Genomic DNA, 27886 nt, shown 5'->3' with positions numbered 1-27886 from the left:
AACTATTATTGCTTCCAGATAGAATGATCGCGTAGCAACTTCCTCCTTGTCCCATAAAGCATGTTCGAATTTCAGCATGTTTTTATAGGACACATCGATAGTCTTTAAATTACATCTGCAAAACCTCACTGGAGTCGCGAGTTTTTCTATGGAAAATAGTAATATTTAGTTATCGTATCACTTTGATGACCTAACTACAGATGTTGTTTCTCAATAATTTACCTTAAAAAAAAAGAAAATATCTCTTTTGTTTTTGTCATCGAACTGTAGCACTGCCGGAGCACCACCTTGAAGGGTTTTTAGGCGAACGAATCGATCCTGGTACTTGATTTATTTCTAAACGTGCTACATATCTATCGGTGTTTTTTGCTGAACCGCCAGTCACAGGGATGTAAACAAAGCAATACTGGTTGTCAAGCGGTTTCTTAGCTTTCAAATGATACCACCCTGCTGGCTAGATGAACAGGCCAACATTTCCCCTGACTGGAAGGCTAGTCCATTGTGGTGTTATTCATTTGCAGCCAGAGTAGACTGGAACAACATGGTCTGGGAATCAAACCCACGATCTGGCGGTTGCCAGTGCAACATCTTAACCACTAGGCCACACACCTTCACTTCTCTCTCTCTCTCTCTCTCTCTCTCTCTCTCTCTCTATATATATATATATATATATATATATATATATATATATATATATATACTCTTTACCCTTTTTACTTGTTTCAGTCATTTGACTGCGGCCATGCTGGAGCACCACCTTTTAGTACTTATTCTATCGGTCTCTTTTTGCCGAACCGCTAAGTGACGGGGACATAAACACACCAGCATCGGTTGTCAAGCAATGCTAGGGGGACAAAGACAGACACACAAACACACACATATACATATATATACATATATACGACAGGCTTCTTTCAGTTTCCGTCTACCAAATCCACTCACAAGGCATTGGTCGGCCCGGGGCTATAGCAGAAGACACTTGCCCAAGATGCCACGCAGTGGGACTGAACCCGCAACCGTGTGGTTGGTTAGCAAGCTACTTACCACACAGCCACTTCTGCACCTATATATATATATATATATAAAATAACAATTTAATAAATAAAACATATGCATACATACATATATGTACATACTTACATCTACATGTATATAAACATGCATATATGAGTACAGGACACCACAAATAAACGTAGAACACAACGAGAAACGAAAACATAAAAACAAACAAGGAAACGGACTTTATTTAACAACGAAAAAACAGAGTACAAGACAAACAATACAAGGAATATTCCCCTTCATCAGCTTCCCCTGTTTCGACTCATACTTACATCTATACATATATACATATATGCATATGTGGGCACAGGACGTCAAGAAACGTGTACAACAAAAAAATACGAAGTACGAGTACATGGAATATGAACTATTTATTCAACAAAAGACACAAATGGAAAACAGAACAACATAAAGAACGACCCTTCATCAGTTGTTGGCTGTTTTTCTAATACATATACGCACGCCTATTTCACATTTTTTTAGGAGGGGGTAGCCACAGCGAGACACACACCAGGCATTCCATTCGTTTCCCAGCTCAATGATGGCAGCCCCTACACGCAATTTTTTTCTCTCCTTGTTTCTTTTCTGTGTATCTTTCTGTCGAAGAGCGTAAGCTCGAAACGTAAAAGACTTGTTTTATTTCTATTCCTGAGCGCCATACTAATACATTGTTTGTTTGTTCTCCACCTGCCTTCGTCTTTTGTTTATTTTCGTAAACCTTCTCATTATATTTATATATATATATATATATATATATATATAACAAATGGATATTGTAGTTAAGATACCCGTGCTGGTGACACGTTAATAGCACCATCCGAACGTGGCAGTTGCCAGCGCCGCCTGACTGGCGTCCATGTCGGTGACACGTAAAAAGCACCAACTGATCATGGTCGTTTGCCAGCCTTATCTGGCCCCTGCGCTGGTGGCACATAAAAAGCACCCACTACACTCATGGAGTGGTTGGCATTAGGAAGGGCATCCAGCTGTAGAAACACTGCCAGATCAGACTGGAGCCTGGTGCAGCCTCCTGGCTTCCCAGACCCCAGTCGAACCGTCCAACCCATGCTAGCATGGAAAACGGACATTAAACAATGATGATGATATAACACACACACATATATATATATATATATATATATATATATATATATACAAAAATTCAGGGTGAATACTTGATAATTGTAAGCACCTGTATATACCATTTAGTGGTGTAGGTGATAGAGTATATTAATCAAAATAAAAACATGATGCCAAGGATAACAAGTCTTTGGGTCAGCCCAGGGCTTTGGTAGAAGATGCTTGCTCAAGATATCTCACAGTGTGACTGAACCTCGAACCATGTGGTTGGGAAGCAAGCCTCTTACCACACAGCCACACCTGCACTTGTTGAAAATTTTATTTATAAATATCCATCCCTTTTTAGAAAGTTATGAGGAAACAAAGTCAGTTGATGCACACGTCTGGAGTTACACCCAGTTTGAATACCAAGTAGTGGTTGGATTTTGGTAAAATGTGAAATCCAATGGAACTAGTGATGACGCATTAATTACTCTAAGAGAAAGTCCTGTACGTTAGTTACAATGTGTTATGAATGAAGAATTCAATGTGTCACACACCATTATTTGTTTGAGGAGTGGCTGTGTGGTAAGTAGCTTGCTTACAAACCACATGGTTCCGGGTTCAGTCCCACTGCGTGGCACCTTGGGCAAGTGTCTTCTACTATAGCCTCAGGCCAACCAAAGCCTTGTGAGTGGATTTGGTAGACGGAAACTGAAAGAAGCCTGTCGTATATATGTATATGTATATATATATATATGTATGTGTGTGTGTATATGTTTGTGTGTCTGTCTTTGTCCCCCCATCCACCCAACATCACTTGACAACCGATGCTGGTGTGTTTACGTCCCCACAACTTAGCGGTTCAACAAAAGAGTCTGATAGAATAAGTACTAAGCTTACAAAGAATAAGTCTTGGGGGTCGATTTGCTCGACTAAAGGTGGTGCTCCAGAGTAGAAGAGCAGTTGGATTGAACCTGAATCCACATGGCTTGTGAAGCAAACTTTACAACTACTCACCTATGGATGCATCCACTTCTCTAAGATTCACTAACAACTGATATTAGCTTTTCCTGTTTCTCCAACAATAATAATTCTTAAAAACCAAGAATTTATTATGTATAGTGAAAGTATATGTATATACTCATACACACACATGCACATGGTAGGGAACTAGGAAACTGGCCCCTGATGATTTTTTACATTCTTTTCACTACACTCAGTGAAGTGGATAGCAGTAGGAAGAGCATCCAGCTGTAGTAGCTATACCTAAGCAAACACAGAGCCTGGCACAACCCCTGGCTTGTTTGTTGTCAAATCGTCCAATTCATGCCAGCATGGAAAAGGTGAGGTTAAACGATGATGATAATGAATATGAGGATGTTGATAAGCAAACCTGCAAAGATTGTTAGACTTTATAAATGCTAAAAAACGACATAGAATTAGCATTGATACTAGCAGTATCGCCCGGCGTTGCTCGAGTTTGTTTCGACCCTTTAGAATTGGAATTTTTGAAAAGTAAAAATTTTGCATTATGTAGTTTGTTATTCGCTTTAAGTGAACATTTTTCTGGTTGAAATACACCGAAAAATGGCGACATAGCAGTAAAAAAATCGTAAAAAATAGGGATTTTCATAGAAAAAAAAGCACCTTTTTGATGTAAGTAAGTTTTACCACACCTATATCAGGCGAAATACTCAACAACGTTTTGTCCATTCTTTCATTGTCTTCAAATTCCACCAAGGTCGACTTTGCCTTTCAGCCTTTTGGGATCAATAAAATAAGTACCAGTTTAGTGCTAGGGATCAATATAATCGACTTAATTGATGGTCTTGTGCCAAAATTTGAAACCAATATGTCCTATAAAAGTCAGCTGTTTATGTATGTGGCATGAAAAGTAGCTTGCATGAAAAAACAAGTAAGGTTTGGCTACAAGAAAAAAGCGGTCAACCGTATCTTTATTTTTGAATTGTTTGCCTGTTCTTTTCTTCTGCTTCATCCCAAGTAATTGTTGGTCACCCACAAGGGGCTAAACACAGAGAGGACAAACAAGGACAGACAAACGGAATAAGTCGATTATATCGACCCCTGTGCGTAACTGGTACTTAATTTATCGACCCTGAAAGGATGAAAGGCAAAATCGACCTCGGTAGAATTTGAAATCAGAACGTAACGGCAGACGAAATAGAAATACAGCGTGCTAGCTAACGTGGCAGAAACGTTAGCTAGCACGCTGTATTTCTATTTCATCTGCCGTTACGTTCTGAGTTCAAATTCTGCCGAGGTCGACTTATTCTGTTTGTCTGTCCTTGTTTGTCCTCTCTGTGTTTAGCCCCTTGTGGGTAGTAAATGAAGAATGAAACCTACAACTACTCTACTTGTTTGTTACTTGTTTGTGTTTCCATAGACAACCTGTTGAACTCCACTCTGTGTGTGTGTGTGTACTTATTTTTGGTTGAGTGTAGAGAGAAGAGAGAGGAATTGTGTGTGTGTGTTAATGTGTATGTATATGTAAGGATGAGAAACAGAGAGAGAGTGTGTGTGTGGTTTTTTTTATTTAGTTCTCTGCTCCGCCTGATTGTTCTCTTTCAAGATGTCATGTCAGCTACATCCTGGTCAGTCACATGACACGTGGGAGGTGAGGTAGGGTGAGACAGATGATGGCTAGCAAACCCTTCACCAGTTGTGGTGTTCATAGCAAAGGACACCCCAACCCCTGCCTTGTGGCATTATATTGTTGTGGAAGTAGACACTGATGATGATAATAATGATGATGATGCTGATAAGAGAAAGGTTGCAGTGAATGGTGCTGGTGGTGATGTTGTTGTTGTTGTTGTTGGTGGTGGTGGTAGAAGTTCAACTGGAGCTCTTTTGTTTTATACCTTGCTTGTTTCTGTCATTTGACTGCAGGCCATGCTGGAGCACCTCTTTGAAGAATTTGTAGTCGAATGAATCAACTGCATTACTTATTAATCTTTTGAACTTGATTACTTATTTTATTGGTCTCTTTTGCCAAACCACAAAGTTATGAGAATGTAAATACACCAAGACTGCCTGTCAGGTGATGCTGGGAGGTGGGGGCAGGGATAAAGACACACACTCATAGGAGTTACCTATATATATATATATATATATATCATCATCATCATCGTTTAACGTCTGCTTTCCATGCTAGCATGGGTTAGACAATTTGACTGAGGACTGGCAAACCAGATGGCTGCACCAGGCTCCAATCTTGATCTAGCAGAGTTTCCACAGCTGGATGCCCTTCCTAATGCCAACCACCCCGAGAGTGTAGTGGGTGCTTTTACGTGCCACCGGCATGAGGACCAGTCAGGTGGTACTGGCAATGGCCATGCTCAATAGCGTTTTTTACGTGCTATCTGCACAGGAGCCAGCCCAGCGGCACTGGCAACAAGCTCGCTCAAATGTTTTTTCACGTGCCACCGACACAAGTGCCAGTAAGATGATGCTGGTAACGATCACGCTCAAATGAAGCTTTTTACATGCCACTGGCACAGAAGCCAGTTAGCCGCTCTGGCAACAATCACGCTCGAATGGTGCTCTTAGCGCTCCACTAACATGAATGCCAGTCGTTGAATTTGATTTAGATTTCACTTGCCTCAACAGGTCTTCGCAAGCAGAGTTTAGTGTCCAATGAAGGAAAGGTACGCATGAGTGGACTGGTTACACCCCTGGCATAGGCCATGAGGTTATGGTCTCATTTGGCTAACCGGGTCTTCTCAAGCACATATATATATTATGGGCTCCTTTCAGTTTCCGGCTACCATATCCACTCATAAGGCTTTGGTTAGTTCAAATGCTACAATAGAAGACACTTGCCCAAAGTGCCATGCAGTAGGACTGAACCCAGAACCATGTAGTTGGGAAACAAACTTCTTACCACTAAACCACTATTTAAATTTCTTTTTTTGTTTCTGAAGCTGTTCAGGTGTTGACAGAATTGAAATTAGAACTTAGCCGTTAGGCCCTTCTTTTAAAGGACTGGGGGTTGTCCAACAACCTGGAAGGATTTGAACTTGGCACTGCAATTAACAAATCACTAGTTTTTATCTTTTATTGTTTGTCTTTCACTTGTTTCAGCTGTAGGATTGTGGCCACGCTGGTGCACCACTTTAAAGAGTTTACTCACATTAACTCGAGTACTTGTTCTGTTGGTCTTGTTTTGCAGAACTGCTAAGTTGCAGTAACATAAACAAACCAACACTGGTTGTCAGGGGATTGCTATGCAATGAGTTTGACATCTGATGTGTGTTAAGTTGATGGAGGGTGTGAGCTAACGTGCAGCTCATACATTTGATCAATATAAACAAGCTATTTGTGCAGGTTACTCAGCAAGAAATCGTGGAACTGTCATACACACACACACACACAAATGTGCTTTTCTACTCTAGGCACAAGGCCCAAACTTTTGGAGGAGGGTGCCAGTTGATTAGATCGACCCCAGTCCGAAACTGGTACTTAATTTATTGACCCTGAAAGGATGAAAGGCAAAGTCGAACCCAGAATGTAAAAACAGATGAAATACCGCTAAGCATTTCACCCGGCATGCTAATGCTTCTGCCAGCTCACCACCTTAAGGGACAATATAATAATCTTTTCTACACTTGGCACAAGGCCTGAAATATTGGGGGAGGGGACCAATTGATTAGATCAACCCCAGTATGCAACTGGTACTTAATTTATTGACCCTGAAAGGGTGAAAGGCAGTCAACCTCAGTGGAATTTGAACTCAGAATATAAAGACAGAAGAAATGCCACTAAGCATTTCGTGTGCTAACATTTCAGCCAGCTTGCTGCCTTACACATATATAAATATGACAGGTTTCCACAGTTTCTATCAATCAAATTTAGTCATAAGGCATTGCAGCGCTGGATTAACCATTAAGCAAAATAAGCACATGCTTAGGGCATCAAGGGAAGGTGGGGGGAACTACAGAAATGGTAAATGGTTTACAGCACAAAAGAAATCACATTAAACTTGCTAAAGTAATATTCGGGATGCCTTTATCTCTACTAAGTACAAATGAAGATGTGTTACCTAAGATTCGTTTTGAGGATCTGATCAAAGACTTTGCAATTCAAAAAAGTAGGAGGAAACTTTTCAAATATAAATAAAGTGGAAGTATACAAAAATAAACATTATTTTCCCTTCTTACTGTTTTGTTTCGTTTTGAAAAATAAAAATTTATTTTATGGTTTGTTATTGTTTATATTTTGAATTACATAATCTTTTATGGGGGCACCAAAATCTTTTAAGTGCTTAGGGCCTCAATGGGTCTTAATCTGACTCTGAGGCATTGGTCAGTCTGGGGCTATAGTAGAAGATACTTGCCTAAGGTGGTATGCAGTGAAACTGAACCCAAAACTACATGGTTGCAAAGAAAGGTTTTTTAATCCCATAGCTATACCTGTGCCTCATTTTTGCATGAGTTAGATGAATAATTATTTTTAAGTCAATGTAAAAAAAATATTGCCCCAAGTGAAATATACTCAAACAACAACCGGTGAGTGTATTTATAAGTTCTATTAACCCTTTAGTGTTCCGATTATTCTATCAAACATAATGCTTATTGATTCACATTGATTTGAATTTATCGTGCATTATCTCATATTTTCAAGATCTTGATGGTGTAATTACTTAATGTAGAATAACATTGTAGGGTAGGTGTGAGAGCCTGGATCTGGTCAGTTTGAACATAAAACAGATTAAATATTTTGGCCGGTTTAAATACTAAAGGGTTAATATGACTCTTCCTAAATATTAAGGTGCACTCCGTCAGTTACAATGACGAGGGTCCCAGCTGATATGATGAACGGAACAGCTTGGTCATGAAATTAATGTGCAAGTGGCTGAGCACTCCACAGACACGTGCACCTTTAAGTTCTCAGGGAGATTCGACGTGACACAGAGTGTGACAAGGCTGGCTCTTTGAAATGCAGGTACAACTCATTTTTGCCAGCTGAGTGGACTGGAGCAACGTGAAATAAAGTGTCTTGCTCAAGTACACAATGTGTCACCAAGAATTGAACTCATGATCTTACAATTGCGAGTCGAATGCCCTAACCACTAAGCCACGTGCCTTCACTCCTAAATGTAACAGTACTGGTTTCTTCTAATGCATGGTTTCGGATTAAAATTCTTGCAAAATGAATTCAGAATATCAACGGTAATATTTCTACAAAATATTCATATGTTTGTGTGGCAAGGTTTTTGCCTTTCAACCATATGGTTCTGGGTTCAGTCCCACTGCCTGGCACCTTAGGTAAGTATCTTCTACTATAGCCTCAAGCTGACCAAAGCCTTGTGGGTGTATTTGGTGAATGGAAACTACAAGAATCCCATCATATATATGTGTGTGTGTGTCTGTGTCTGCTTTTGTCCTCCACCACAACTTGACAACCGGTGTTGTTTTTTTTTACTTCCCCATAACTTAGCAGTTCAACAAAAGTGGCTAACAGAGTTATGTACTGGGGTTGTTTCTTTGACCAAAGTCCTTCAAGGTAGTGTCATAGCATGACTAAAAGAAGTAAAAGATAAAAGATGTTATTTACTACACTCATTTTGTGTGTGTGTGTGTGAGAGTTTTTTTTTTAAATGAATCTCTTTGTGACCGGGCTTTGAACCAGCTACATTTTGACTATGTATCTTTTATATTTCAGGTAAAAAAAAACCTGTATGGCCACTGACTACTTCACAACTACAGTTTATTGCCAAAATTTAAAGAACTGACTTGTGGCTTATAAATGGACATCATGTGATCTTGAAGTTGAAAGTCCTACCAGAAGAATTCTATGTGGAAAAGTGTCTTCAAAATTAATGACAACAATCCTATTGCTTGAGTCAAAGTGTCCGTCTTTACTTGAGCAGTGGCTTAACCTTAGAGAAATAGAAATACCAACCAAACAGCCCTGAAGTCACATCCTGCCATCTTAAAATAGGAAGGACACATTGGAGAATGTAGTTATTGATATACAAAAATGATGTGTTGGTCATGGTTGGAATATTTGTGATCATAGAGTTTCTCAATCAGAGCTGACTTGTTGTTAAGCAGCAACAACACCAACAGCCCTTACTACAGAAGGGGGTCGGGTCAGAGTTCCTATGGCGTCTCTGGGTCGACCCCTCAGGTTCACACGTCGCATGCGATGCTACATTTTCGGCTTTTGCATCAATGTTTTCCTTGTATGCAACATCTTGGTTCACCAGACATGGACCAAGTGGAACAGTGCTCTTGTCGAGAAGCCCGATAGTTGGTCGCGAACTGCTGGCAAGGGTTCTGCACAGAAAACACAGGGAGATAATGAATACCGTGTGTTGGTCAGCCGTTTCCGAAAGCTGATGGAGAATGCTGTAGAATCGAGCAATTTTTCATCTAGCGAGAATGATGAATCGCTTGAGTTGATCAGCAATGCTCAGAATGGAACACTTCGTTTCAAGAACCGGAGTAGCGAACAACTTTTTAACTGTCAGGATATTGAGAATATAACTGACAAACACTACATCGGTTCGGGCTGGACAAAGGCTGTGTATAGCGGAATTATATCGTCCAAGAAAGTTGCAATGAAGACTGTTGACATTGGAGGGCAAGATGTGACCAATTGTGTTAAATGGGGTCAGACTCTTGCAGAATGTTATTACAGAGCTGCACAGAAGATTGTCAAAGAAATTGTTCTCCTGCAGGAATTGGAACACCGGAATCTCGTTAAGGTAATCGAAACTGTATTATCATTACTTGGATTATAATTTTTTCAAGGGCGGTAGATTGGTACAGTTGGTAGTGTGTTGGACAGTGTTTACTGACACTTTTTTTACATTCTGTGTTCAAATCACACCAAGGCTAACTTGGCTTTTCATCCTTCCAGGGTCAGTCAATAAGAGAAGCACCAGATAAATACTAGAATCAATACAATTAATTGACTATTTCTTCTTTCTAATTGCATGGATTTGTGCTTATTCTAAGTGTCAGTATGATTATAATTTCTCAACTTATTGATTTCTGAAAGATTGGTTTCAGCATTTACATCAGGTGTTCTCAACCATTTTTTTTTTAAATGCCTATGGACCCTTTTGATTACTGTTTTACTCTGGTGGACCCCAACAGCCATCAATATTTAAAAACTAGTTTCATAGACACTTCTCTCAAAATTCCCATTCGCTCATTCACTTTTGCAGGTTTGCAATAGAACTGTCTTGAGCAAACATATTTCTTTCAGTGGCTTTGAATTTCTACAGAGTACATCGTTTTTGTACATACATAATACTCATCATCATGTATCTGTTTTACATGCTGGCATGGGTTGGACGGATTGACAGAGGCTGGCTAGGCAGAAGACTGCACCAGGCTTCCCAGTTTGTTTTGACTGGGTCTTTACAGCCAGATGCCCTTCCTAACACCATCGCTTGACAACTGATGTTGGTGTGTTTATGTCCCCATAACTTAGTGGTTCAACAAAAGAGACCGATAGGATAAGTATTAGGCTTATAAAGAATAAGCCTGGGGTCGATTTGTTTGACTAAAGGCAGTGCTCCAGCATGGCCGCAGTCAAATGACTGAAACAAATAAAAGAATAAGAATTCAGTTGTGTAGTTGACTGAAGTTATCTTCTCAAGTCATACAGACTCTATAAGGGCCAGTTTCATGGAATATATATATATATATATATATATTCCCCACCTGAATGGGATGCTGGTCCATTGCAGGAATGCTCATTTTTGCCAGCTGAGTGGATGGGAGCAAATGAAATGAAGTGTTCTGCTCAAGAACACAACACATCGCCTGGTCCAGGAATCGAAACCACAATCTTACGATCATGAGACCAACACCCCTAACAACGAACCCACATGCCTCCGCATCATTGACTGGAGGTTTATATACTAAGAGTTGCAGTGAGATGACTAGTCTCACCATGCTCGGAGTTCTCCATCCCACAGCGATGTTGCTTGACTCCTGGACTGAGCAGTATACTGTGTCCCTGTGCAAAATGCTTCGTTTCATGTTAGTCCAGACTACACTGCTGAAATAAGTTCCCACTAAGTGCTTGGGCTGTCCTTTTTCTCTTCAACTGTCAGTCCTGAATGTTCTACTGGGTTAAGAATGAAGGGGTCCAAAGTGGAGTCTGTGTTCAGAATGCGAGAATAAGGTGTAGCCTTTTGGACACTGACAACTTGGAATGGCTGACTGTATTATTGACCATGTTTTAGTGACAGTACTTTTTAGCACTGAGGGCAAACACACACACACAGCATGCATGTACAGAAATATACACATGGAAAGAGAGAGTTATTACAATTTAGTTATTGAACACGACTGACATAAGCATGTTCCCTCTCCTCATATGCATAAAGAGAAATAAGCTCACACGCATAAACACGGCAGAAGAGATGAAGGGAGGAGACACTATGAGAAACATTCATATGTCAAATAAGTCAGCATCGAATCAATGATGTCAAATAAGTCAGCATCGAATCAACGATGTCAAATAAGTCAGCATCGAATCAACGATGTCAAATAGGTGGTTCCAAAAACAACTTGTATTTATTGTTATGGGAGAATCCTGAACACCCCCATGTGACTGAAGGTGGACTAAACAATTACAATAGATAAAGACTGAGTGAACTGTCAGGGTGGTAGTTGACAGTATTAGTTCAACCATGTTGGTTTACCATGTTTGGTCTATGTGTGCTGGTTTAACAGTTGGTAGCTGAACAGTGAATACTGAGTATCGTACTGACGTTCGAATACTACGGAGTGCATTCTGTGTTAACATATATTCCTGTGATGGGTTATTTTTAGATAGCCTCAACCAACTAGTTATTTGTGTACTCTTTTTACTCTTTTACGTGTTTCAGTCATTTGACTGTGGCCATGCTGGAGCACAGCCTTTTTAGTCGAACAAATCGACCCCAGGACTTATTCTTTGTAAGCCTAGTACTTATTCTATGGGTCTCTTTTGCCGAACTGCTAAGTTATGGGGACGTAAACACACCAGCATCAGTTGTCAAATGATGTTGGGGGGGGGGGACAAACACAAACACACACACACACACATATATACAATGGGCTTCTTTCAGTTTCCATCTACCAAATCCACTCAAGGCTTTGGTCGGCCCGAGGCTATAGTAGAAGACGCTTGGCCAAGGTGCCACGCAGTGGGACTGAACCTGGAACCATGTGGTTTGTAACCAAGCTACTTACCACACAGCCACTCCTATGTATTTTACACCAGATATGTATACCCACGTCATAATACCTACCTCTGCTTGCTTGTAACCACATAGACAACTAAAGCAAATAAAAATATGGTACCTGCTACCAACTGTAGTCTCTTGCATGTGGGGGTTGTATGTAGTTTAATGCTTTCTGCACGTTTACTGATTTTTTTCCATATTCTTTGTTTCAATAACAGTGTGCTGACGGTTTCCATTTTCTTTCAGGTATTGGGTTACTGCATCCCTGAAGAACAGTACAACGGCGATGATGTTACTTTGGTGTCTTTAATTACAGAGCTGGGTGACACTATAGATCTGATCAAACTGCTGCCTATGAGCTGGGAAGAAAGACTACGAGTAAGTATTATCCATCTGCTGGGATCTTGCATTGTAAATGTATAAATGTTTCTAAAAGCCTCTTAAAGGATACTTGTTGCTTCACTCAAAAACTTCTATGGGGTATAATGAATGTGAAGTTAAGGTGCTAGTTTAATGACTATATGTTAATATAATTTACAAGGCCAATCTGAAGGAAACGGCCCAGGATAGAACTGACTGGAGGACACTGATCCAACGAGTGACCGAGAGTCGACTTCGACTGAGCGGATAGAGAGAGATATAGGGAGGCTAAATTTTAGGGATGTGTCTTGAACTTTGCTTGATGTGGTATCAAAAGGGTTTACCCCTTTTAATACCACATGAGTTGTATGGTTTGACTGAGGACTGGCAAGCCAGGAGGCTGCAATCTGATCTGGCAAGGTTTCTACAGCTTGATACCCTTCCTAATGCCAACCACTCCGGGAGGGAACATGCTTGTATACAATGATGACCACAATATTACTAAGCTTGACGTATCTTCTCAAGCACAGCAACCATCAGAAGTCTCAGTCCCTTGTCATCCCCTCTGTGAGGTCCTACATCTGAAGATCCTTTCTCACCACTTCGTCCCTCGTCTTCTTGGGTCTAACCCTGCCACAGATTAGTAATCACAAATTTGTTTTATTATAATCTTCATTATTTCAAAATTAATTGAAACAATGATAGTGGTATGTCAACAGAAATGCCACAACAAAAGGACTAAGACTTAGAATTTGAGGGAGATTTGGGTGCTATTTTTAGAAGACTGTGCAACTCTGTAAAGGTTCGCTTTAGACTGTTACATGCCTGATGGATGTCAAACTATGCGCTTAAGTCTTGAAATATGCCATTCCTGTTTTAAGCCTTTTAACATTCACAGATTATTATTCTGTCAAATGTAAATCATATTTACTCAATGTTTTAAATTAATCGTACATTGTTTTGCAGCTTTGAGATTTCAATGATAAGATTATTTATTTTTAGAATGACATGGTAGGGTATGTGTGAGAGCCAGATCTGGCCAGTTTGAACATAAAGCATATAGAATATTTGGGCTGGATATGGCCATGTCAAATGTCAAAGGGTTAAGCATTTTGTTTAACCTGTTAGCGTTCAGGTTGCTCTGACAAATGTAAATACAGTTTTGTTTTTGTTTTTACTTGTTTCAGTCATTTGACTGCGGCCATGCTGGAGCACCGCCTTTAGTCGAGCAAATCGACCCCAGGACTTATTCTTTGTAAGCCCAGTACTTATTCTATCGGTCTCTTTTGCCGAACCGCTAAGTGACGGGGACGTAAACACACCAGCGTCGGTTGTCAAGCAATGCTAGGGGGACAAACACTGACACACAAACACACACACACATGCATATATATATATATATATATATATATATATATATATATACATACATACATATATATATACGACAGGCTTCTTTCAGTTTCCGTCTACCAAATCCACTCACAAGGTATTGGTCGGCCCGGGGCTATAGCAGAAGACACTTGCCCAAGATACCACGCAGTGGGACTGAACCCGGAACCATGTGGTTGGTTAGCAAGCTACTTACCACACAGCCACTCCTGCGCCTATTTATTCATGCAGTACGTATTTATTCATGCATTATTTCATAGTTTTGAGATTTCAATGATGTGATTGTTTATTTTAAGAATGACATTGTCGGATAGGTGTGAGTGGCTGGATCTGTCCAGTTTGAACACAGAACAGGTAGAATGTTTGGGTAGGATATGGCTAATTTGTATGCTGAAGGATTAAGAGAGGATTAAAAGAGTTTATGAGATTTGGCTATTGAGCAAGGTACACTGACCAACCAACTGGCTGACCGACTGACCAACCAACTAGGAATAAGCCTAGTCACCTGGGAGTGGTAGTCATGATGGTGATAGTAGTGGGGGTGGTCGTCATGGTGACAGGGCTGATTGTGATGGCTATGGTTCCAGTGCTTGAAGTGAATGTGAGTAGTTGTTTCAGGTGTTATTGCTTCTCCTTGCTAATGGCAGTCATAAAACATGGCCTAGACACTACAGGTTTCCCTTCCCAGCTCGAGTCAGTGGTGGAGTTAGACCGAGGAAATGGTAGAAGGCCAGACAGTATGACAATTTTCCCCATTCCATGGTGATAGACCCCCTCATCTGAGATGCCACATGCTGTGACACTTTCTCCAGTGGAAACTTGGTGTTGTCAGCTACCAGTCCAGGCTCCACAACTTTTCAGGCTGAGGAAAAAAAAAAAACTGTCAAAGAATTGATCACTCTTCGATAGGTTATATGGTTGAACATGTGGCAGTTGAGACCCCCTCCCAGTATTCTTGGCTGCTGGACCATATCTCTGCTCACTGCTATCAGGGCGGAGATTGCTGTCCGCAAATACTAGTCCCTTGCTGTTTTCCTGGGCAACAACCTTTTCCATTTTGTCTGCTGGTGCCATGAGAAATGTTTTTATATTGTGAGAGGCAAGATTCTCCATTAATCCCAACAGATTTTTATATTAACCTCTCTCAGATAAAGAAAAACCAACAAACAGACAAACAAACAAAAAAAAAAACTAGTTCCAGTGGTAGGCAATTGTAGCTGTGATACCTGTTGTTAGTTAACTCCTCCCTCTGGTCAGCCTTGATCCAGCAGACCTATTTATCAAAGGCATTCCAACCATAACCACCTCTTGTTGTATGTCTGTCTAGGATTTCATTACCCAGTTTGCATTTACTTCCTTTTTTTAAAAGTAAAGTGTGGTTTGAGAGAAATTTTGGCTACCATGTCTAGCAGGCTCGTACAACCATTAATAAGGCAGGCTCTCTCGTTGACTCCTGGTGACACTGGACCTAATTTGTTATGGCAGGACTTGTTACTGACAAGTGAGTCAACAGTCTGCTCTGTCTGTCTGTGTGTGCGAACAGCTGTGCGTGTTTTTGGGGAAATGTGAACATCTGTGTATGTTATGAATGTAATTAAATGTGTAAAGCTAAATGCTCATGATAATGTATGGCTGTGTGGGTGTGTGTATGATTAGATATATAAAGACATATGTTTATGAGTAGGTTGAATGTGTGTGTATACACACACACATATAAATGTGTAAAGAAATGCTCCCTTGGAAAATGGATGTTAAATAATGATGATATATATCTATGTGTGTGTGTGTGTGTGTATTCACTTATATATATGTGTGTGTGAGTATATATAAATTTAGATGTGTAAAGATAAATATTTGTATGCCTGTGCATATATATATAATTAAATGACTGAAAATAAATGTTTGTGTGCATGTATGTGTGTAATTTGATGTGTTAAGGTTAGAATAGTTTGTGCTGGTGTGGAGTGTGTGCATAAGACATGTTTTAAGACAAGCATTTGTGTATACATGAGTGTGTGTATGTGTGTATGTGTGTCTGTGTGTCATATTAGTGGATACATGTAGTTCATGGAAGTAATTGTGTGTGAAATCCCAGCAACACCTCATGTGGTGTGTAAATGTAATTTGAGGTGTCTGGAGAAAATTGTGTGTATGTATGTGTGTGTGTGTGTGTGTGTAGATGTGTGTTTGTTCATTGTATTAGGGTGTGTGTGTGTGTGTGTTTGTGTCTGACATCTTGAATTAGATGAGATAAGATCCAGCTTGCTTGTTTTCTGTGTAGTTGGAGATGGGATAATGGCATTGGTATAGTTTAGCTGTCTGGGTACTGAGGGTGGCAGTGAGAGTTAGTTCATAGTGGTGGTGGTGGTACTCAGTGGATTTTGATGGTGGTGGTGGTGGTGGTGGTGATGGTGGTTATTGTTTTTGTTCTTGGTGGCAGTGGTGGTGGTGGTTTGTGGTAGTATAAGTTGTATTATTGCCAGATATGTGTGTGGTGGGGAGCCGGAAGAGGGGGAGATGGGATTTGTGACATTGTTAGTTTTTGTCAGGATGATGAGTGTGAAATAATTGAAGCAAGAGAAGGTATGAAGCATCGAGAGAGAGAGGATGGAGCGTAGGAGTGTATGTGTTTATACAAAGGAGAGGAAGTTACTTCTTGACAGCATGCAGAGCATTCAGCACATATATGAACGGATGGTTATGTGCTGTGTGTGCATGTTACACTTGCATATGTATGTTGTGTGTGTGTGTGTGTGTGTACATATATACATATGAAGGTGGGGAGCTGGCAGAAATGTTAGTGCACTTAGCGGGGTATTTCGTCTGTCGTTACGTTCTGAGTTCAAATTCCGCCGAGGTCGACTTTGCTGTTCATCCTATCGTGGTCGATAAATAAAGTACCAGTTTCGCACTGGAGTCGATGTAATCGACTTAATCACTTTGTCTGTCCTTGTTTGTCCCCTCTATGTTTAGCCCCTTGTGGGCAGTAAAGAAATATATATATATATATATCATCATCATCATCGTTTAACGTCCGTTCTCCATGCTAGCATGGGTTGGACGGTTCGACTGGGGATCTGGGAATCCAGAAGGCTGCACCAGGCCCAGTCTTATTTGGCAATGTTTCTACAGCTGGATGCCCTTCCTAACGCCAACCACTCCGTGAGTGTAGTGGGTACTTTTTACGTGCCACCTGCACAGGTGCCAGGCGAGGCTGGCAACGGCCACGGCCGGATTGGTGTATTTTACGTGCCACCGGCACGGAGGCCAGTCAAGGCGGTGCTGGCATCGGCCACGAGTCGGATAGTGCTTTTTACGTACCACCAGACTAGGGATCCTGGCTGGTTCAATTCGATTTCGATTTCGCTTGCCCCAACATGTATTCGCAAGCAATATATATATATATATATATATATATATATATATGCACACACATCTGATGGCCTGGTAATGGTTGGATTTCCACCTTGGCATCCGAAACTCAGAGTTTTATCATGGCTGCCGAATAATTGTCACATATTACATTTACAGATAAATTCCTCTATTTACATAATATCGAGGTCTCTTTAATTTTTTTGTTGTCTTACCATTTTTATTAAATGTATTGGGACCACTGCTTTTTATAGTGGCCCTCTCAGATATACCCTCAAATGCCCGGATAGCCACTCTGGCAAGCTATGCAGATGATACGAAAGTCTCACAGAAAATACAGAACCCCAGTGATGTTGCACACCTGCAGTAGGAGTTGGACTCAATTTACAGATGGGCTGAGGATAATAATATGCAGTTTAATGCTGAAAAATTCCAGGCCCTGCACTACCAGCATCCAAAACTGAATATTAAACCTACAGGGTACACCGGTCCACTGGGAATTTCAATCCCAGAGCCTAAGTCAGTGAGGAACCTGGGTATCGACATGAGTGATGATACCTCTTTCCAAGTGCACATTACCAGGATGGCGACAAAGTGCAGACGACTGGCTGGGTGGATCCTAAGAACATTCAGAACCAGAGATAAGGAAACCATGATTATCCTCTGGCAGACATTCATCCTCAGCCACCTACTACTCACAGCTATGGTCACCCACCAGTGTAAGATTAACAGCGGACCTCGAAGTAATCCAGAGAAGATTCACAAAGAAGATCGTCTCTTTGCAACAGCTCAACTCCTGGGGAAGGTTGAAACAGCTAAGACTCTACTCCCTGGAAAGAAGACGGGAGAGGTATGCAGTAATATATATCTGGAAGATCCTGGAAGGAATTGTGCCAAATTTTGGCATTGAAAGCTATACCAATGCCAGAACGGGACGACACTGCATGGTGTCAAAGATCCCAGCAATGCCATCACGCTTCAGGACCAGTTACTGCAACAGCCTGGGTTTCAAGGGCCCACAGCTTTTTAATATTCTCCCAAAGAGTCTGAGGAACTTGCACAAAGTAGATGTAGGGGTTTTTAAATCAAAGCTGGACCTCTTCCTGTTGAGAGTCCCAGATGAGCCTACCTCATGGCAAGAGGTGCAAATGAGGGTAGCTATATCAAACTCCATTCTTCATCAAGTGCCACATATTAGAGGAGGCTCCTAGTAATAACAGTGTAGTGCATCAGCATTACCATACCTCTGAGCTGAAACTTTAAATATATATATATAGAAAATAACACCGTTTTTCAATTCAAAATGAACAATTAAATTACACCATCTAGAAAATTACATATAATAGAAATATTAAATATAAAATAACAATAATATACCGATGATTAAGTAATATTTAATATTTCTATTGTAATTTTCTAGATAGTGTAATTTGATTGTTCATTTTGAATTGATAAAAGGTGTTTTTTTTTCTAATTTTTATATATATATATATTATATTTTGTGAAATTTGATTTAGTATTTCTAAATTGAATTTTTCCCTGTAAGTTAGGAATAATATTCCCTCAAATTATTATAATATATATATATATATATATATGTATGTATGTATAAGGATGAAAAGGGACACACAAGTTGATATATATGAAAAAAACAAGTCAAGATAGAAAATACTAAAATAATTTTATACAGAACATTTCAGTACCAGTTTCGGTCATTTGAGAGCTTTTCAACTGTAACAATTAAATAATTAAATTTAGAAAAATTAAAAGAAAAGCTTTTTTTTAAAGAATATTTGTATAGTGTTCAAATATAAGTGACATTTTCCTTGTTTCTGCCTTTCTCTGTCTCTTTTGTCTACTCTTGTGGGTTCAAGGTCTTTGTGAATTCCTGGTAGGGAAGAAGAAGGAGGGGGAGAAGGGGAGGAAGAATTTGGGATTGCCTTGATTGTTGTTGGTCAGTGGTTGCTAGCAGTTCCTGCTGTTCAATTCATGTTCTCTCCACAGTTTGAGATCAACACTCCTTTACACAGTTGTCATCTATATGCACCACATGACCATAACAGTGCAATCTTCTTTCTTGCACATCACATATAATTCCTCTTAAGCCCAGTTTTTTTTTTCCAAAGGCTTACACTCTGTCGTACATGCACACTGACATTGCACATCCAGCAAAGCACACTTGCTTCATTTCTTATTTCTTTATTGCCCACAAGGGGCTAAACACAGGGGGGACAAACAAGGACAGACAAAGGGATTAAGTCGATTGCATCAACCCCAGTGTGTAACCGGTACTTATTTAAGGCGGCGAGCTGGCAGAAACGTTAGCACGCCAGGCGAAATGCGTAGCCGTATTTCGTCTGCCGTTACGTTCTGAGTTCAAATTCCGCCGAGGTCGACTTTGCTTTTTATCCTTTCGGGGTCGATAAATTAAGTACCAGTTACGCACTGGGGTCCATGTAATCGACTTAATCCGTTTGTCTGTCCGTGTTTGTCCACTCTGTGTTTAGTCCCTTGTAGGTAGCAAAGAAATAGGTACTTATTTAATTGACCCCGAAAGGATGAAAGGCAAGGTCGACCTCGGCGGAATTTGAACTCAGAACATAACGGCAGACAAAATACAGCTAAGCATTTCGCCCGGCATGCTAACGTTTCTGCCAGCTCACTGCCTTGCCTCATTTCTTTCAATCCTTCGCATCTTATCTGCAGTCACAGCCCATGTTTCACTGTCATGTAGCATGGCTGTTTACACACAAGCATCATATAATCTACCTGTCACTCTGAGGGAGGGGCCCTTTGTTACCAACAAAGGTAGAAGCCCTCTGAACTTTGCCTAGCCTATTCTTATTCTAGGAGCTACAGCTCATAAATTTTTTACATTTTGGAATTTTCAGGCAATTTTTGCAAATTTGTGTTATACACACTAGAATTCATATGTCTATAGAAAGAAAATATTTTCAAGTTTTTAAATTTTTAATTAAAATTCTTTTTGTAAAATCTAAGTTTAAAATACAGACAGTCCAAATTTTGTGCTTAAATCCCAGGAATAGGTGATTGTGTTTATGAAGAGAAAGATATTTAACCCTTTCGTTACTGTATTTCTGTTGAGATGCTCTGTGTTTCTTTCAATTACTTTAAATATAACAAAGAATTTAGTATAATAACTTAGTTATCATTAAGCAAGTGTTGGGAACATAAATTGTGACTAAGGTTTGGTGGAAGATTTTAATTCAAAACTTATGAAAGCAAGACATTTGTACTCAGAGCCAGAGCCAGTTTCAGCCGGGTTGGTATCAAAAGAGTTAAAAGCATCAATACATCAGAGTGACAAAGAAACGAGGAGGATGTCAGGAGGTTGGGAGATGTGCTAAAAAGAGCAGCTAAATATCCTTTAAATCACACACCAAACATTTTTTAATGGTGGTGGGTTATTGCATAATTGTATAAATTCCCTTGTGTAGAACAAAGATTTGCAAAAATTTTCTGAAAATCCCCAAAAGTTAAAAAGTTATGAGGGGATTATAATGGGGTGCTTAAAACAGAATTCTTCCCTAGGAACACCCTCTCCCATTCCTTATTATGCCAGTTAGGTAACAAAACCTATAAACTACTTTTATGGAGCGCTCTGAGCATTTGAGAAAAAAATTATTCTGTGTTTGATCCCATTTCTATTTCTTGTGCACCCATAGTGATATGTTGGTTGTGGTGGAGGCGATGGTGGTAGTAGTGGTAATAGTAGCAGCAGCAGCAGTTGTGGTATTATTATTATTATTGTTAAGGCTGCGAGCTGGCAGAATCGTTAGTGCGTCGGGTGAAATGCTTAGCTGTATTTCACCCGTCGCTACGTTCTGAGTTCAAATTCCGCCATGGTTGACTTTGGTTTTCATCCTTTCATGGTCGATTAAATAAGTACCAGTTACACACTGCAGTCGATTACATCGACTTAATCCCCTCCCCAAGCTGCCCTTGTGATAAAAGTTTGAAATAATGATAATAATAATAATAATTATTATTATTAAGGCAGTAAGCTGGCAGAATCATTAGGACACTGCATCCAATGTATTTGATTTATCCCCTCCTCTGAAATTGCTGGCCTTGTGCCAAAATTTGAAATTTATTATCATTATTATTAGTAGTAGCAGTAGTAGTGGCAGTAATAGCTTGCTTGTATTCTTTTATTTGTTTCAGTCATTTGACTGCGGCCTTGCTGGAGCACTGCCTTTAGTCAAACAAATTGACCCTAGGACATAGCCTTTGTAAGCCTAGTACTTATTTTATCGGTTTCTTTTCCCAAACCACTAAGTTACAGGGGTTGTAAACACACCAGCATCGGTTGTCAAGCGATGGTAGTGGGGGACAAACACACACACGCACACCCATATGTAGGGTTTGGACAAAATAATGGAAATGCCTTAAAATTTCAAACAAATTTATTTTAATATGGGTTAGGACTGCCTTTGGTTGTAATTACACCTTGAATTCTATGAGGTATGAACTCTTACAAAGCTTGGATTGTTTCCAAAGGAATTTTTGTTCATTCTCCAGCTAAAACAGTCTCCAGTTCTTGTAGTGATGATGGTGGAGGATATCAACTCCTTGCTTGTTTTTCTAAAATGTTCAATAATATTGAGATCTGGGGACTGTCGAGGTCAGATAAGATGTTTGACTTCACTAGAATGTTCCTTGTGCCATTCACTAACAACTTTAGCTGTGTGAATTGGTGCATTATCATCCTGAAAAAAAAACAGTTCCACAACCATAGGATGAATTTGATCAGATAAAATGCTTAAATAGTCTTGACTATTAACTCTGCCATATATATATATATATTGCCTTGTGAGTGGATTTGGTAGACAGAAACTGAAAGAAGCCCGTCGTGTGTATATATATATAAATATATATATATATATATATATATATATATACTTGACGGGCTCCAGCATGGTCGCAGTCAAATGACTAAAGCAAGTAAAAGAGTAAAAAAGAGAGAGGGTAATATAAACAACAGCTCATAAGATATTGAATAAATATGGCCTTTTTGGCACTTAGAAGGAAAAAACAAATGAAAAAAAAGGTGGGAAGAGTTATGTACAAGAATTGGATGTTGTGTCTGCCATTGCAGAGTGGAATGACCATCATAAACCACCAGGCCAAGGAAGCCCTGACAATTTTCTAAAACATCAAATTAAAGTTTCTATCTTAGGTGCGTAGGTGCAGGAGTGGCTGTGTGGTAAGTAGTAGTAGCTGCTTACCAACCACATAATGTTGTGTTGCCATTGAGAGTGGAATGACCATCATAAACCACCAGGCCAAGGAAGCCCTGACAATTTTCTAAAACATCAAATTAAAGTTTCTTACTCGTAGGTGCAGGAGTGGCTGTGTGGTAAGTAGCTTGCTTACCAACCACATAGTTTTGGGTTCAGTTCCATTGCATGGCACCTTCAACTATAACCTCGGGCCAACAAAAGCCTTGTGAGTGAATTTGGTAGACAGAAACTGAAAGAAGCCCGTCGTGTATATATATATATGGCCCGAGGTTATAGTTGAAGGTGCGATGCAATGGAACTGAACCCAAAACTATGTGGTTGGTAAGCAAGCTACTTACCACACAGCCACTCCTTTTTTTCGTTTGTTTTTTCCTTCTAAGTGCCAAAAGGGCCATATTTATTCAATCTTTTATGAGCTGTTGTTTATATTACACTCTCTCTTTTACTTGTTTCAGTCATTTGACTGCGGCCATGCTGGAGCATCGCCTTTAATCGAGCAACTCAACCCTGGGACTTATTCTTTTGTAAGCCCAGTACTTATTCTATCGGTCTCTTTTGCCAAACCACTAAGTAACGGGGACATAAACACACCAGCATCGGTTGTCAAGCAATGCTAGGGGAACAAACACACACACGCATATATATATACATATATACGACGGGCTTCTTTCAGTTTCTGTCTACCAAATCCACTCACAAGGCTTTTTGGTCGGCTCGAGGCTAGAGTAGAAGACACTTGCCCAAGGTGCCACGCAGTGGGACCGAACCCGGAACCATGTGGTTGGTAAACAAGCTACTTACCACACAGTCACTCCTACGCCTATATATATATATTTATTTATAATTTCATTTGTGTTTGTGTTTCTTAGATAAAGGCTTATTTTCAAATTTCTCAGTACTTTAAACAAAACCAAACATATTTTGCATGTGCTTGTGTCTGATCAGACTTCACCACCATTACCACTACCACAACCCCCTTTGCCTTAATTCTCCTTCCACCCGCCCACCCGTCCCTTTTACTCCACCTCTGCTTGTCAGTCTAGATGCCAGGCAGATAAGTGGGTGAGGTTCTGGGAGAGTTAGGGGACTTACTGAGGTGATGTGGGTTTAAGAGTGTGTGTATGTGTGAGTTGGCAGGAGAATGTTTATTATATGTGTCAGTGGCAGGAGTATGTGTGTGTGTGTGTGTGAAATATATATATATATATATATATATATATATGGTCTGTATATATGTGTGTATGTGTGTGTGTGAACACCAGAAAAGCGCAGAGGGAGAGGAAAGCTTAGTGTGAAATAAATTTACTTGCCAAAATAAATTATATTTTGGAGCTAAAAAACAAAAAGAAAAATGCCATTCTTTCACCACCACCACCACCCTGTCATTACCACCACTGCCATCACCATCCTCCACCATCTCCCCCAACAGTCATGTGTAAGTCATGTGGGGGGGAGGTGTCAGAAGTGGGAAGGAAGAGATGACAGGGTTAAGGTAAGAGGATAGTGCCAAAGAAAAAAAAAGAATCGAGGTAGGGGGTTGTGGGAAACCCATTTTTTTTTCTCTCTCTACTCGTTCTCTCTTCTGTAAACACCAGTTGAAGGGTTGGGCGCAGAATGGGGAATAAGCTGTATGTTATTTACTTGTTTGTAGGGGCTTTCACTACTCTAAGCCCCCACCCCTCCGCTAACCCCCCCCTGTCCATGTATATGTAATATACTCTCACAGCATTGGTGCACACACACACACACACACCCCGGTACTGGGTATATGCATATATATATATACTCTTTACTTGTTTCAGTCATTTGACTGCGGCCATGCTGGAGCACCGCCTTTAGTTGAGCAAATCAACTCCGGGACTTATTCTTTGTAAGCCCAGTACTTATCCTATCGGTCTCTTTTGCCGAACCGCTAAGTGACGGGCATGTAAACACACCAGCATCAGTTGTCAAGCAATGCTAGGGGGACAAACACAGACACACACATATATATATATATATATAAATATACATACATACGACAGGCTTCTTTCAGTTTCCGTCTACCAAATCCACTCACAAGGCATTGGTCGGCCCGGGGCTATAGCAGAAGACACTTTGGTCGGCCCGAGGCTATAGTAGAAGACACTTGCCCAAGATGCCACGCAGTGGGACTGAACCCGGAACCATGTGGTTGGTTAGCAAGCTACTTACCACACAGCCACCCTGCATATTATATATATATATATATATATATATATATATATATATAATATATATATATTCATTCTCTTAATCGTTTCAGTCATTGACTGCAGCCATGCTGGAGCACTGCCTTTAGTCGAGCAAATCGACCTCAGGACTTATTCTTTGTAAGCCTAGTACTTATTCTATCGGTCTCTTTTGCTGAACCGCTAAGTTACGGGGACATAAGCACACCAGCTTCGGTTGTCAAGCGATGTTGGGGGGACAATATATATACTTTTACTTGTTTCAGTCATTTGACTGCGGCCATGCTGGTGCACTGCCTTCAGGGTTTTTAGTCAAACAAATCAACCTCAGGGCTTTCTTTTAAAGCCCTAGTACTTTTTCTGTAGGTCCCTTTTGCCAAACCTTTAAGTTACGGGAGATGTAAACATACCAACATCGGTTGTCAAGCGACGGTGAGGGGCACAAAGATATACACACACACACGCATAAATATATACACACACACACACATATATGACAGACTTCTTTAAAAGAAATAATAATAATGAAATTATTGTATACAGTGCTCAGGTGCACCACAACTTGCCAAAAGTGCGTATAAAGCATATGTAGTAACGTACGAATGTCTGGGAAGTGAACAGTGTATGAGTCAGATACATGCTTGCGTGTGTGTATGGAGGGGAGAAAATCAGGTGTAGTGTTGGCGAATCTCAGGAAGCATGGAAGTTTTGAAGGATGCAGTGCTCCGACAACTAACAACTGATGCCGGCAGTTTGTTCCATACTTCAGCAACTCTTAGCGTGAACAAATGTTTCCGAAAGTCATGAGAGCTGTGCTGTTTTCTGACTTTGTAAACATGTCCACGGGTGTTAGACAGGTGGAGTTTGAAAAGGTGCTCAGAGTTCTACCGAATCCACTTACAAGGCTTTGGTTTTCCCAAGGCTATAGTAGAAGACACTTGCCTAAGGTGTCACTCAGTGGGACTGAACCCGGAATCACACAGCCACACATCATGCGCATTATATATATATATATACAGGAGTGGCTGTGTGGTAAGTAGCTTGCTTACCAACCACATGGCCCCGGGTTCAGTCCCACTGCGTGGCATCTTGGGCAAGTGTCTTCTGCTATAGCCCTGGGCCGACCAATGCCTTGTGAGTGGATTTGGTAGACGGAAACTGAAAGAAGCCTGTCGTATATATGTATATGTATGTGTGTGTGTGTCTGTGTTTGTCCCCCTAGCATTGCTTGACAACTGATGGTAGTGTGTTTACGTCCCCATCACTTAGTGGTTTGGCAAAAGAGACTGATAGAATAAGTACTGGGCTTACAAAGAATAAGTCCCGGGGTTGATTTACTTGACTAAAGGCGGTGCTCCAGCATGGCCACAGTCAAATGACTGAAACAAGAAAAAGAGTAAAGAGTATATATAAAATATTTTGTCTTACTTTATTTCACTCATTAGACTATGGCCATGCTGGGGCACCACCTTGTAGAATTTTAGGGGAGCAAATTGATCCCAGTACTTATTATTTTTTTTTGTAAGCCTGATACTTTTTCTGCTGTTTTCTTTTGTTAAACCGCTAAGTTGCAGGAAGGTAAACAAACCAACACTAATGTGTCGAGCAGTGCTAGGAAATGACAATCACATACACAAAAACACACACATATGTATGCAATGGGCTTCTTTCAGTTTCCATCTACCAAATACACTCATAAGGCCTTGGTCGGTCTGAAGTTATAGTAGAAGACACTTGTCCGAGGCGCCATGCAGTAGAACTGAACCCAGAACTATGAGATTGGGAAGCAAACTTTTTACCACACAGCCACACCTGCAACTGTATATATTTATGTAATTAAAACATATATAGAGATGCTATGTGAGGGCTCGTTGCTTTGTGGTCAAAGTGTTTCACTCACAATTGTGAGATTGTGGGTTTGTCTCCTCGACTGGACCAGGCTTTGCATTGTGTTCTCAAGCAAAACACTTCGTCTCACAATTCTCTGCAATCATTAAGGTAACCAACATGTGGCACACCATGTGCCTATACTTATTTCTTTATTGCCCACATAGAGGGGACAAACAAGGACAGACAAAGGAATTAAGTCGATTACATCGACCCCAGTGCGTAACTGGTACTTGATTTATCGACCCCGAAAGGATGACAGGCAAAGTTGACCTCGGCGGAATTTGAACTCAGAACGTAGCGGCAGATGAAATACTGCTAAGCATTTCTCCTGGTGTGCTAGCGTTTCTGCCAGCTCACCGCCTGTACTGGCAAAGTCAGTTTCATGGAGAGAGTGAGCTTATGTGTTACACAAACTCACCTTGCTTAATCATATTCTTCTTCCGAATTCTTCTGCCTGCGATACACATAGGTTACTCAATTTTCCGTTGTAAGGCACTTTCCATTTTCCCCTTTTTGTTTCATCATTCAATGTCCGCTTTCCATGCTGGACATGGGTTAAACAGTTTGACTGGAACTGGTAAGCCAGAGAGCTGCACCAACTTCCAGTCTGATTTGGCATGGTTTCTATGGCTGTATGCCCTTCCTAATGCCAACCGCTCCAAGAGTGTAATAGGTATTTTTAGCGTGCCACCGCCACGGGTGCTTTTATGTGCCAATCATGTGGCGCCATCATTGACCACGACTATGGTTTCTCTTGACTTGATGGGTCTTCTCAATCAGATCAAATCGCCAGAACTCTCAGTCACTTGTCATCGCCTCTATGTTATTATATTTTAGTATCTGAGTTTAAATGCGGTTGAGGTTGACTCTGCCTTTCATCCTTTTGGATTCGATAAAATAAGGACCAGTTGAGCTCTGGGGTTGACGTAATTGACTTACCCCCTCTCCCCATAAAATTTCAGATTTGATCACTGTAAACAATTCAGCTGTGTAGTGTGTTCATCAATAGACTGCAGGCATGGGAGTGGCTGTGTGGTAAGTAGGTTACTTAGCAACCACATGGTTCC

At 40.4% G+C, this 27886-nt stretch overlaps 1 protein-coding gene across 2 annotated transcripts in view; it reads left to right on the top strand.

The window, feature by feature from the left end:
• Positions 1-27886, top strand: part of LOC115232032 (extracellular tyrosine-protein kinase PKDCC) — a 42744-nt gene that overhangs the window by 3541 nt on the left and 11317 nt on the right. For both annotated transcript variants that reach the window (XM_029801903.2, XM_036500224.1), the window contains exons 2-3: positions 8803-9850; positions 12578-12709. In XM_029801903.2, the coding sequence (XP_029657763.1) occupies positions 9245-9850; positions 12578-12709 (738 nt within the window). In that variant the 5' untranslated portion in view covers positions 8803-9244. The remainder of the gene's footprint in view (positions 1-8802; positions 9851-12577; positions 12710-27886) is intronic.

Source organism: Octopus sinensis, unplaced genomic scaffold, assembly GCF_006345805.1.
Source record: "Octopus sinensis unplaced genomic scaffold, ASM634580v1 Contig19123_ERROPOS200000, whole genome shotgun sequence".
NCBI lineage: Eukaryota > Metazoa > Mollusca > Cephalopoda > Octopoda > Octopodidae > Octopus > Octopus sinensis.
Note: the sequence above shows the minus strand (reverse complement) of the source record. Positions and strands in the feature narration are given on the sequence as shown.